General features: G+C 43.2%; 1 protein-coding gene across 1 annotated transcript in view; it reads left to right on the forward strand.

The window, feature by feature from the left end:
- The window catches only part of LOC124015685 (protein kinase C alpha type-like), a 221,383-nt gene that overhangs the window by 154,263 nt on the left and 53,001 nt on the right, over positions 1 to 14,119 (forward strand). The window contains exons 6-7 of the mRNA XM_046331087.1: positions 12,048 to 12,204; positions 12,317 to 12,451. Of these exons, the coding sequence (XP_046187043.1) occupies positions 12,048 to 12,204; positions 12,317 to 12,451 (292 nt within the window). The remainder of the gene's footprint in view (positions 1 to 12,047; positions 12,205 to 12,316; positions 12,452 to 14,119) is intronic.

Genomic DNA, 14,119 nt, shown 5'->3' on the forward strand with positions numbered 1-14,119 from the left:
CCCACATCTTGGAGCTGTACAATTTGGTTCAATCTGGTTGATCGGACCTCCGAGGATTTGAAGACACAGTTCTACAACCCTGAATTGACATGCTGTGAAGCTGGCTTCTATGAAGAAATTCTGTACCTTGTCTTCGAAGCCCAAACGCAGCTGTAATAAGATCCGATGAGGGTAACGTTTACGTTTGGGCTTGTGTCACCTCCACGAGATTGCTAGCGCTGAGATTAATATTCACGGGCGAGTTCTAACTTCTCACTTAGTCATGCATTGATGTCAATGGGAGACTAAGTGAAACTCCAATTAAAGTGGAAATGAGCATTCTCCCCTTTAGATAGCGTGGTCCCCTCTTCCTCCTCCTCCTCCTCCTTGTCATACAGTGGGGCAAAAAAACTATTTAGTCAGCCACCAATTGTGCAAGTTCTCCCACTTAAAAAGATGAGAGGCCTGTAATTTTCATCATAGGTACACTTCAACTATGACAGACAAAGTGAGAAAAAAATCCAGAAAATCACATTGTAGGATTTTTTTATGATTATTTTTGCAAATTATGGTGGAAAATAAGTATTTGGTCAATAACAAAAGTTTCTCAATACTTTGTTATATACCCTTTGTTGGCAATGACAGAGGTCAAACGTTTTCTGTAAGTCTTCACAAGGTTTTCACACACTGTTGCTGGCATTTTGGCACATTCCTCCATGCAGATCTCCTCTAGAGCAGTGATGTTTTGGGGTTGTTGCTGGGCAACACAGACTTTCAACTCCCTCCAAAGATTTTCTATGGGGTTGAGATCTGGAGACTGGCTAGGCCACTCCAGGACCTTGAAATGCTTCTTAAGCTGGGGGACACTTCTGGCACTGCAGGATTTGAGTCCCTGGCGGCGTAGTGTGTTACTGATGGAAGGCTTTGTTACTTTGGTCCAAATGCTCTCTGCAGGTCATTCACTAGGTCGCCCCGTGTGGTTATGGGATTTTTGCTCACCGTTCACCGTGTGATCATTTTGACCCCACGGGGTGTGATCTTGCGTGGAGCCCCAGATCGAGAGAGATTATCAGTGGTCTTGTATGTCTTCCATTTCCTAATAATTGCTCCCACAGTTGATTTCTTCAAACCAAGCTGCTTACCTATTGCAGATTCAGTCTTCCAAGCCTGGTGCAGGTCTACAATTTTGGTTCTGGTGTCCTTTGACAGCTCTTTGGTCTTGGCCATAGTGGAGTTTGGAGTGTGACTGTTTGAGGTTGTGGACAGGTGTCTTTTATACTGATAACAAGTTCAAACAGGTGCCATTAATACAGGCAAAGAGTGGAGGACAGAGGAGCCTCTTAAAGAAGAAGTTACAGGTCTGTGAGTGCCAGAAATCTTGCTTGTTTGTAGGTGACCAAATACTTATTTTCCACCATAATTTGCAAATAAATTCATAAAAAATCCTACAATATGATTTTCTGGATTTTTTTTCTTCTCATTTTGTTATAGTTGAAGTGTACCTATGATGAAAATTACAGGCCTCGTCTTTTTAAGTGGGAGAACTTGCACAATTGGTGGCTGACTAACTACTTTTTTGCCCCACTGTATCTCACCAGCTCTAAGTGCTCTGTGTATTGAGCTGAGGAACTTAGTGGTTTACCTTTTTTTAAACCGACAAAGAAACAAACCCAGAGCCATCACTCAGGCACCTACAGAACATGCACTCTACCCTGCCTCTTCACGATATTAATCATATCTTTATTCTCACACACACACATACGCACGCACAAACCCACACTCACACTCTCATCCTGTGACACAAACTCCACCCTGCCTCTTCGAGGTTCTATAATCATACCTTCATTGGTAAGGGTCAGGAGGACAGCTGGCCTATGACACCCCTCCTTCCTGCATCAGGGAGACCCCCAATAGCGTCTGTGATGTCACTCGTCACCAGAATGTCTCCACGGAGGACAGGTGGTGACTGCGACTCTGGCACGGGAAGAAGGGTGGCTCCACTTGACTTCTCCATGATGCCTGGAGAAGGAGAGACCGAGAGGCTGAGGGCGAGAGAGCGAAACAGAGAATGAGAGAGAAACAGAGAATGAGAGAAAGAGAGGGAGCAAATAGAGAGGGAGGAGTGAGGGAGATGAAGAGAGCGAGAGAGTAAGGTGAACAGAGAGGGTGAAATGCTCGCAGGAAAGGCAAAACACTGAACACAGAGCGGGGTGATGTGTTTTTGCCAAACGGGTGAAATCGCTATGACAGGATGGTGCCGTAGGGAGCTAACTGGACAGAACCAGCTCCGTTCTGTTCCGGTTGAGGACAAACCTCTAGTTATATGCCCTCCTCCTTCAGTTCTTCCCTCAAACACAGAGTCCATTCTCTCTCTCTGTGTGTTCTGTTGTTTTGTCTCGGGCCTCAGCCTTTGTTCATTGAGTCCGGGGTTATGTAAGACAGGGTGACAGTGTTTCTGCTGCTGTTTTGTAACTCTGGACATGGTGGGTTGGAGGAGAGAAGAAGGAGATTTGGTTGGCTCAGAGTGATGCACACAGAGACTGACAAATACTCATAAACACACACTCAGACAAACAAACCCATAAAAACATGAATACAGACCAGACCGATATCGGTCTGTCTGTGTGCATGTTTGGTTTTGTGCTCTGTACTGGTACCCTGTGTATATAGCCAAGTATCGTTACTCATTGTGTATTTATTTGACCTGTTAGTCGTGTGTGTGTGTGTGTGTGTGTGTGTGTGTGTGTGTGTGTGTGTGTGTGTGTGTGTGTGTGTGTGTGTGTGTGTGTGTGTGTGTGTGTGTGTGTGTGTGTGTGTGTGTGTGTGTGTGTGTGTGTGTGTGTGTGTGTGTGTGTGTGGATGAAAGGTGTAATTGCTCTGACTCACGGCTCGGCTCTGCAAAACCTCATCTAGAACCATCCCCAGGCTCTTTCGAGATCTGCTTCCCTCTTTTTGGTTAAACACGTTTCAATCTCCTGCTTTTTTAGTTGTCTTTCCCACTCTCTCCATTTTGCCTTTTGTCTCTTTTTTTTGCACCCCTTTCCATCCATCACTCTCTTTTGGATGTCGTTATGCCTCATCCCACTGTCCTTTCTCACTTTCAGTCCCTCAAATTATAATGGAACTGGGCCTCATTCTCCTCTTGTTCTAATTGTCTTTTTGCGACCTCATTATTTTTTTATTTATTCACAATGGCAGCTTTCCTGTGTTTTGTCTCTCCCGAGTCTTTCCATCTCTGATTCATAACATGATATAGAAGCCACGGGTGCACTGTCAGACTCAAGGCAGCGTGATTGACGTGGCATCAGAATATGTTACATGGCAGACGTCGTTCGGTGGTTTCTCTGAGGTAATACTAGACAAGTGGCAGGAAGATTGACATGTGTTGGCAGTTCGGGAGTGTTCGCTCTACCGCTGTCTAGTCAATAGCACGTTTTTGTCAGATGTTGTAGAACTGCGCAAAGGTGAATGTTGGGTCTACCACCCTTGGCTATCAATGCCATATCCACGGCTTTTCTTCCCCCTGCATACAGAAAACCATCATCTGCATTCAATAGTCCTCTGCCTTTTCTGTCACGAATGCTGAAGAAATTCTGTCCAGCTTGGCCGACGGGCCTTTGTGAGCTGTCAATCACATTTACAACCAATCAGATTTTGCCGTGTATTATACAGCACTTGCTCTCAGGATCTTTTCTAGTCAACAAAGAGAAGCTGAAACGGGGTCTGCTTTCCAAAATGGCACCCTATTCCCTACATAGTGCACTACTTTTGACCAGGGAATAGGGTGCCATTTTGGGATGCATACAAAAGTAGTGCACTATGTAGGGAATAGGGTGCCATTTGGGATGCATCCATTGCCTGCATTCCATTACCCCTCTCACTCCCACGAAGTCTGTTATGTGGATTCAATTTACTTAGTGCCAGTATAAATTGGCAGAGTATTTCCCTCCATGAGGCCAGCAGTTTTTTTCCTTATGCTAATGTTTTCCATCTCCACTAAATACTTCACTGTTGTTGGTAATGACCCTAGCAGGGCACCGTAGTGGGCAGGGTCTGTGAGTCATCAGCTGTAATAACCAGGCGTAGGAATGAAATAAAATCCTGATTGCGTTCCTTTGATTCAGAACGAGCCTGGTTGGAGTGTATGGGGTGATGATTAAATCATGGGGTTTGTTCGTAGAAACACTGCAGGCAAATGAGGAATTCCCTAGATGGTGGTGGTGACGCTGTTGGCGGCGATTACGATGTTGACGGCGGTGATGGCTGTGACCGTTGTGGCTACGGACACAAATTAGGTCACTGAACCTCACATTGCACCTTTATTACCTGTCTGACCTACTAAATCGCACCTCCAAAGACAGGGGGCAGTGTGTAACCCAAAACAGTCCCAGCCGATACCAGAAGAGTTCCTATATAGCACCACAGCCGTCCACCCCGACACTACTGCTCCCACTGACTCCACTGTCATAAAACAGACCTGCTATCCAATATACAGAATGTGTACAGTAGACACAGTGGACGTGCATTTAAAACGTCAACAGAAACCCAGAAGAGGGCAAGCAGACAACTGCCACAGATGAGTTATTGTGGCTAAGCCCACACCCTAGTCCCACAGCCAGCCAGCCAGCCTTCACTCCTAGAATCACAACCTTCACACTCTGTGGCTCTCTGTACGATGCCATGGGGACCACGCCTAAGGCTGGACACAGACAAAGCCTTAGTCCTGGACTGAAAGGCAGGCTTGATTGGACAATCTCCATCGAAGGCGCTTTTTAGTCGAAAGACACCAGGCAATATATGTATAGTAGTTTATAGTAGGTTATTGTAGTTTGTGGCTTCAAAGACATGTGCATGGAAACTGAAATGCACGCTTTCTCACCTGCAACACACACACACACACACAGTCAAATGCATACACACACGCACACACCCTGACTCCTCAGTGGGGCTCCCAGACGGAGAGAACAGAGCAGCTGAACTTTGTGGCCGGGCTGGTTCTCTCCTGGCAGAGACTTCCAACAGGCAGCCATGTCATTGGTATTCCGTGGCTGGGCCCGGCTGCCTGGTTCTCTACTGAGCATCACTTTCTCAGTCTCTCTCTCTCTCTTTGCCATTGAGCCGCACGACTCTACACCAGTAAGGGATTGCTGTCGCCAGATGATACTCCCTGTTCCACATCTGTCACACTGTGCTGAAGAGAGACACACACACACACACACACACACACACACAGGGCTAGAATCACATACTAGCAAGTTCATACACTCATAACCATACACACTCACTCACATACATGTACACACACACACACACACAAGCGTACACTTACACACAGACTCGTACGCAAACAGACTGTTATTTATTTAACCTTTGTTTTGGATAGATAAGGGAGTTTTTTTGTGTCTTCATGTATACACCCACAACCATCTGTTTCTCTCTCTCTCGCCCCTCTCGCACACACTCGCACCCTTTTCCCCTCCCTCCCTTTGACACCCCCCACCCCTGTTAACCTGGTGACTGGCTAACATACCCGATGGTTTCAGAACAACAACTTTATGTCCTTAAAGCTCAACTGATCCCCCGTTAACCAGCCCGGTCGTTCGGACAGTGGTCACTCCCTGAGCTCTTTATGTTTGACTTCACATTCTAATGTCTCTGTGTGTCAGTTCCGTTGGATTTAGGACCAACGGACAAAGATGCGTGCTGTATGGACAACTGCAGAATAGTCACAAAACTCCTGCAAAACTCCTGCAATATTTCTATATTTCTTCATTTTTACTTTTAGATTTGTGTGTATTGTTGTCTATTGTTAGATACTGCTGCGCTGTTGGAGCGAGGAACACAAGCATTTCGCTACACCCGCATTCACATCTGCTACATACAGTATGTGTGTGCCGAATATGATGCGATTTGGTACAATCCAATGTGCTGAAAGAGAAAAAGGGTCTGAAAAGAGAACGGTTCTAACCAACACAGCTCTAGTCTGACTCAGTTCTTCTGTTATCTCCGTCTATCACTCAATAATACCGCACCCACTCAGACGAGGGCCGCATTAATCACGTAACAAGTGCCTGTTCTTTTGAATCCAAGGCACTTTTTATAAGGAGAATGTCCTCGAGACTCTGGTATCCAAGGTAACGGTGGCATCGAGGCCTCTTTCCCCCTTTCATGTCCCAGTGTGTCAATGAGGACTTAGTCACTGACTGACACACACACTTGTAGGAGATACTCTTGTAGGCTTGTAGGAGATAATATTGTCGGAGTCGTGTGATGCACAACCGATGTGTCAGTCCACTAAAATAAAGCTTTATATGCACATACACTGCCGGTCCAAAGTTTTACAACATGTACTCATTCAAAGCTTTTTCTTTATTTTTACTATTTCCTACATTGTTTAATAATAGGGAACACAAAATTATATTTTATATTTGATATTCTTCAAATGGCCACCTTTTGCCTTTGACAGCTTTGCACACTCTCGGCATTATCTCAACCAGCTTCATGAGGTAGTCACCTGGAATGCTTTTAAATTAACAGGTGTGCCTTCTTAATGCATTTGAGCCAATCACTTGTGTTGTGACAAGGTAGGGTGGGTAAACAGGAGATAGCCCTACTTGGTAAATGATCAAGTCCATATTATGGCAAGAACAGCTCAAATGAGAAATGACAGTCCATCATTACTTTAAGAGATGAAGGTCAGTCAATATGGAAAATGTCAAGAACTTTGAACGTTCCTTTAAGTGCAGTCGCAAAAACCATCAAGTGCTGTGATGAAACTGGCTCTCATGAGGACCGCCACAGGAATGAGTTACCTCTGCTGCAGAGGATACGTTCATGAGAGTTACCAGCCTCAGAAATTGCAGCCCAAATAAATGCTTCAGAGTTCAAGTTCAGACACATCTCGACATCAACTGTTCAGAGGAGACGGTGTGAATCAGGCCTTCATGGTCAAATTGCTGCAAAGAAACCACTACTAAAGGACACCATTAAGAAGAAAAGACTTGCTTGGGCCAAGAAACACGAGCAATGGACATTAGACTGGTGGAAATGTGTTCTCTGGTCTGGACCAAATTGGAGATCTTTGGTTCCAACCGCCATGTCTTTGTGAGACGGGTGTGGGTGAACTGATGATGTCTGCATGTGTATTTTCTACTGTTAAGCATGGAGGAGGAGGTGTGATGGTGTCAGGGTGCTTTGCTGGTGACAAGGTCTGTGATTTATTTAGAATTCAAGGCACACTTAACTAGCACGGTTGCCACAGTATTCTGCAGCGATATAATAATAATAATAATATATATGCCATTTAGCAGACGCTTTTATCCAAAGCGACTTACAGTCATGTGTGCATACATTCTACGTATGGGTGGTCCATCCCATCTGGTTTGCGCTTAGTGAGACTCATTTGTTTTTCATCAGGACAATGATCCAACACACCTCCAGGCTGTGTATGGGATATTTGACCAAGAAGGAGAGTGATGGAGTGCTGCATCAGATGACCTGGCCTCCACAATCTCCCGACCTCAACCAAATTGAGATGGTTTGGGATGAGTCGGACCGCAGAGTGAAGGAAAAGCAGCCAACAAGTTCTCAGCATATGTGGGAACTCCTTCAAGACTGTTGGAAAAGCATTCCTGGTGAAGCTGGTTGAGAGAATGCCAAGAGTGTGCAAAGCTGTCATCAAGGCAAAGGGTGTCAATTTGAAGAATCTCGAATATAAAAAATATTTTGATTTGTTTATCGCTTGTTTTTGGTTACTATGTGATTCCATATGTGTTATTTCATAGTTTTGATGTCTTCACTGTTATTCTACAATGTAGAAAACAGTCCAAATAAAAACCCTTAAATGAGTAGGTGTTGTAAAACTTTTGACCGTTACCGTATATTACAATTCAGTACTGTAGATTATACAATAACAACTGTAATTCCATCCCGATAAGTCTACGTGTATCGTGTGCCGCTCGTCAGGTGGTAGGTAGCATGTTGTACAACTGTAATGATAGCAGAGTCGGATGCACGCAGCGCAGGCAGACAGACGAGACGTTCTGTTGGAGAATCGAGGGTTCCTCCTACTGGCTGCTAATGGAAATGGAGATTCGTTTTTAAAGAGAACACGGAGGGTTTGCTCAAATATGAGTTAACAATATTATTGTCTGGGCACGCGTGACAAAGGGGGTTTATACACCGGCAGTTAAATCACTTTTTTTTGCTGAAGTTAAGTTCTACACACAAGCACGCTTCACACACACTCACGTAGTCCACACGCCAGAGTCCAGTCGGGTAGTATCATGCTGCTGTCTCCCCGCCCACGCTGTCAAAACTTAAGGCCATTATTCAAAGGTCACTTGGCTACTAAGCGCTTTGCCTGCACCTTTATTTGGAAGCGTTTTTTAAATATTCAAAACCTAACCTTTTGTATTGGGACAGTTAAAGTCGAGTCCGTTAAGAAAGAGTGTGTTGGAAAAGTTATGGTCATTGGTCACCTGTACATTTGGAGTATTTTACCTTAGACCTATACGGATGTGTTGTGTGTTGTATTTATAGCAATTCAACTATAATATAAACATAAGCCTATTGAATGTATCTGTACATTGAATGTTCACACAGTATGTGTGTACTGGGATGCAATCATTTATTGGTATTTACAAAACTGCGGTTCACATGTATTCTCATAAGGTTTTGCAGGTGAATGAGTTCAATCCCAGGACACACATTATACACTTTAGAAGCAGATATCAAGACACATCACTATCTTCATAGTTCACCTGCTGTCAGTATTGCATGACAAAGAGTGATGCTTAAATGACACAGCGCATGCTTTCGAGGGGAGGATCAGGTTCCTTACCTCGCCAAGTGTAGGCTAGAATGACTAGTGCACTGCTTTTAGTGCACTGCTTTTGACCAGGGACCATTTTGAGACGTGTCCTAGCTTCAACACATTATCCCCCATTTCCAGCCTAGTTCCGTTAGCAGGCTAGGTCCGAGTTAGCCTGGTTGCTAATATGTTTGTCTGCTTGTGGTTATCTGTCTCCTCATATATGCATTGTCCTGCCAGGGATGACATTTGGTGGCAGCGGTGGGATGTAATAATGTTTGGTATGATGTTTTTTAAATTTTATTTATGGTGTAGGCTGCGGCTCGGATGTAATTGTTTTATTTATGGTGTAGGCTACGGCTCGGATGTAATTGTTTTATTTATGATGTAGGCTGCTCGGATGTAATTGTTTTATTTATGATGTAGGCTGCGGCTGCTGGATGTATATTTATGGTGTTTTATTTATTTATGGTGTAGGCTGCTGCTCGGATGTAATTGTTTTATTTATGATGTAATTGTTTTATTTATGGTGTGGCTGCGCTCATGAATTGTTTTATTTATGATGTTTTATTTATTTATGGTGTAGGCTGCTGCTTTTATTTATGGTGTAGGCATGTAATTGTTTTATTTATGATTGTTTTATTTATTTATGGTGTAGGCTGCTGCTCGGATGTAATGTAATTGTTTTATTTATGGTGTAGGCTGCTGCTCGGATGTAATTGTTTTATTTATGATGTAGGCTGCGGCTTGGATGTAATTGTTTTATTTATGATGTAGGCTGCGGCTCAGATGTAATTGTTTTAATCCTGTTTGGACCAAAGGAAGAATAGCTTCTGCTTTAAGTCCCAAATGGCAAACCCACCCCCTGTATGTCTCTGGTCTAAAGTCGTGAACGATGTAAAGCATAGGGAGACATTTGGTACGATCCCCTGTCTCTCCCAATGAGGTGTCCTCCCCCTCCAGCCCTCTCTCACCTCTGACAGCATACTGCATCACCCGCTATCCAAACGAGATGAATCCCCTAGCACAGGTGCAAGCGGGAGGGACAGACGGAAGCAAGTTTAAAGCTTATTTGCACAAGGCTTATCGAATTGTCTCGTAACTTCATTCACTCTCATATGACAATCCCAGGCAAAAATGTAGCCCCTTTGTTATGTATATAGAATGTATATATATATATATATATTATGTTTAAATCAGTGGCTCATAGGTTATGGTTTAATTTTCAATACGTTTGGTGTTGTGAGGGAAATATAATTACTTAGTTGAAAATGCATTTAGGTAATATAACTGCTATAGCTTAATATAAATTACTATAGAAACCTACAGTTTCTATTAATAGTTATTAGTTGTGGGACTCGCAGCATCCTCTGTTTGCTGAAATTCTGTTGCTTCCCTCAGGCTCTCTAAGTGTAGAACTAACAGGTCAAAACTCTCCTTCATGCCAGCTGCTGTCAGCTTTCTCAATAAGCTGTAGTTCTCTACTGTTAGGTATGGACTGACTATTCATGCCTGGTACGAGGTCGACTTCCTGTGTACACAATGCTGTATACGGTTGAAGTTGGAAGTTATTAAAACTGTTTTTTCAACAACTCCACAAATGTCTTGTTAACAAACTATAGTGTTGGTTATCATCTACTTTGTGCATGACACAAGTAATTTTACTAACAATTGTTTACAGACAGATTATTTCACTTATAATTCACTGTATCACAATTCCAGTGGGTCAGACGTTTACATACACTAAGTTGACTGTGCCTTTAAACAGCTTGGACAATTCCATGGCTTTATAAGCTTCTGATAGTCTAACTGACATAATTTGAGTCAATTGGAGGTGTACCTGTGTCTGGTTCATCCTTGGGAGCAATGGCAGCATCATGTTGTGGGGGTGCTTTGCTGCAAGAGGGACTGGTGCACTTCACAAAATAGATGGCCACATGAGGAAGGGAAATTATGTGGATATATTGAAGCAACATCTCAAGACATCGGTCAGGATGTTAAAGCTTGGCAAATGGGTTTTCCAAATGGACAATGACCCCAAGCATACTTCCAAAGTTGTGGAAAATGGCTTAAGAACAACAAAGTCAAGGAATTGGAGTGTCCGTCACAAAGCCCTGACCTCAATTCTATAGAATTTTTTTGTGTAGAACTGAAAAGGCGTGTGCGAGCAAGGAGGCCTACAAACCAGACTCAGTTACACCAGCCATGTCAGGAGGAATGGACCTAAATACACCCAACTTATTGTGGGAAGCTTGTAGAAGGCTAACCGAAATGTTTGACCCAAGTTAAACAATTTAAAGGCAATGCTACCAAATACTAATTGAGTGTATGTAGACTTCTGACCCACTGGGAATTTGATGAAAGAAATAAAAGATGAAATAAATAATTCTCTCTACTATTATTCTGACATTTCACATTCTTAAAATTAAGTGGTGATCCTAACTGACAGGGAATCTTTACTAGGATTAAATGTCAGGAATTGTGAAAACTGAGTTTAAATGTACATGGCTAAGGTGTATGTAAACCTCTGTATATAGTTTTTGTGTATTTATTGTCATGTGTTCATTGTGTTTTTACTATGTGCTGCAAAATGATTTGCCCGTCTGAGATAAAGAATCTAGTCTATTACTCTACCCTATCAACACAGCGTGACAAAATGGCATCCATTATGCAGTTTTACTCTAGTAGCTTATCTGGTCTCGTTCTGGGTCAAAGGTCAATCTAGCATTATTATCAACAAGCCCTTATCTCAGGGCCAGCATTTGATTGACAGGACCACATGAGAAGCTGTCTCCGGGTCTCCTGGGCTTAAGGGCTTGCCTGGCCAGGCAGGCGTTCAGTGGCTCGGTCTCCGTGGCGATTCCCTGCATAATGTAAAGTGGTTGGCTGTGTTCCATGGCTCTGGGAGCCAGAGTGCTAATGGGGTGCTAATGTCCCTGGTGTCTGTGAACATGGCTAAACACAGGACCACAAGGAGGGAGACGGGGAGGCTGGTACTACTGAAATAGTAACAACAATATACATACTGTATAACCATCTCTAGCAGGTTTCTATGCTGTCTACATATGGGTTATTTTTTATAAAATATCTCCTGATTGTTGAATTTCCATACCCATTATTAAATCCATCATGCTGTTACAAGGCAACTTTAAAGAACACACTATAACTCCTCTCAAAGTATACCACTGTACAAGAAATTATGTCACCTGTATTAGTTCAAAATCAACCTTTTCCCTCCGTGTTGTTTCTTCATCAGTGGGCGAAGGTCGAAATCTGATCCCCATGGACCCCAACGGCTCGTCTGATCCTTACGTCAAGCTCAAGCTCATCCCAGATCCCAAGAATGAGACCAAGAAGAAGACCAAGACCATCCTCGCCAACCTCAATCCCACCTGGAATGAGTCTTTTACATTGTGAGTTGAGGTGTACCCCTGGGCACAATGTTAGGCCCCTTTTACATTTGTGTATTATGGGTAATGTAGTCATTATCATTAACACTGTACATATGTATGTGTGTTATTCCAGCAAGCTGAAGGCTACAGATAAGGACCGCAGGCTGTCTGTGGAGGTGTGGGACTGGGACCGGACTACCAGGAATGATTTCATGGGCTCCCTGTCCTTCGGCGTGTCAGAGCTGATCAAATCTCCTGTGTGTGGCTGGTAAGTACAACATTAGATGACATTCCAATGCAGTGTTCCTCTATCTGGTAGGGAATATACAGTGCCTGCCATAATTATTGGGACAGTGAAGCTTTATTTCTTCTTTTGGCTCTTTACTTCAGAACTTTGGATTTAAAATCAAACAATGACTATGAGGTTAAAGTGCAGACTGTCAGCTTTAATTTAAAGGGATTTTCATCCATACCGGATGAACCGTTTAGAAATTACAGCACTTTTTATACCTCAATTTTAGGGGAGCAAAAGTATCGGGACAAATTCACTTACAGTTGAAGTCGGATGTTAACATACACTTAGGTTGGAGTCATTAAAACTTGTTTTTCAACCACTCCACAAATGTCTTGTTAATTAACAAACTATAGTTGTGACAAGTCGGTTAGGACATATACTTTGTGCATGACACAAGTCATTTTTCCAACAATAGTTTACAGACAGATTAAGTCACTGTATCACAACTGCAGTGGGTCAGAAGTGTACATACACTAAGTTGACTGGGCCTTTAAACAGCTTGGAAAATTCCAGAAAATGTCATGGCTTTAGAAGCTTCTGATAGACTAATTGACATAATTTCAGTCAATTGGAAGTGTACCTGTGGATGTATTTCAAGGCCTACCTTCAAACTCTGTGCCTCTTTGCTTAACATCATGGGAAAATCTAAAGAAATCAGCCAAAACCTCAGAAAAAGAATTGTAGACCTACACATGTCTGGTTCATCCTTGGGAGCAATTTTCAAACACCTGAAGGTACCACGTTTATCTGTACAAACAATAGTACTCAAGTATAAACACCATGGGACGATGCAGCCGTCACACCGCTCAGGAAGGATACACGTTCTGTCTCCTAGAGATGAACATACTTTGGTGCGAAAGTGCAAATCAATCTCAGAACAGCAGCATAGGACCTTGTGAAGATGCTGGAGGAAACAGGTACAAAATATCTATATACACAGTGAAACGAGTCCTATATCGACATAACGTAAAAGGCCGCTCAGCAAGGAAGAAGCCACTGCTCCAAAACCGCCATAAAAAAGCCAGACTACGGTTTGTAACTGCAGATGGGGACAAAGATGGTACTTTTTGTAGAATGTCCTCTGGTCTGTTTGGCCATAATTTGCCATCGTTATGTTTGGAGGAAAAATGGGAGGTTTGCAAGCCAAAAAACACCATCCCAACCATGAAGCACGGGGGTGGCAGCATCATCTTTTAGGGGTGCTTTGCTGCAGGAGGGACTGGTGCACTTCACAAAATTGATGGCATCATGAGGGAGGAAAATTACGTGGATATATTGAAGAAACATCTCAAGCCATCAGTCAGGAAGTTAAAGCTTGCTCGCAAATGGATCTTCCAAATGGACAATGACCCCAAGCATCCTTCCAAAGTTGTGGAAAATGGCTTAAGGACAACAAAGTCAAGGAATTGGAGTGTCCATCACAAAGCCCTAACCTCAATTCTATAGAACATTTGTGGGCAGAACTGAAAAAGCTTGTGCGAGGAAGGAGGCCTACAAACCTGACTCAGTTACACCAGCTCTGTCAGGAGGAATGGATGAAAATTCACCCAACTTATTGTGGGAAGCTTGTGGAAGGCTACCCGAGACGTTTGACCCAAGTTAAACAATTTAATTGAGTGTATGTAAACTTCTGACCCACTG

Source organism: Oncorhynchus gorbuscha, linkage group LG26 (assembly GCF_021184085.1).
Source record: "Oncorhynchus gorbuscha isolate QuinsamMale2020 ecotype Even-year linkage group LG26, OgorEven_v1.0, whole genome shotgun sequence".
NCBI classification, from domain to species: domain Eukaryota; kingdom Metazoa; phylum Chordata; class Actinopteri; order Salmoniformes; family Salmonidae; genus Oncorhynchus; species Oncorhynchus gorbuscha.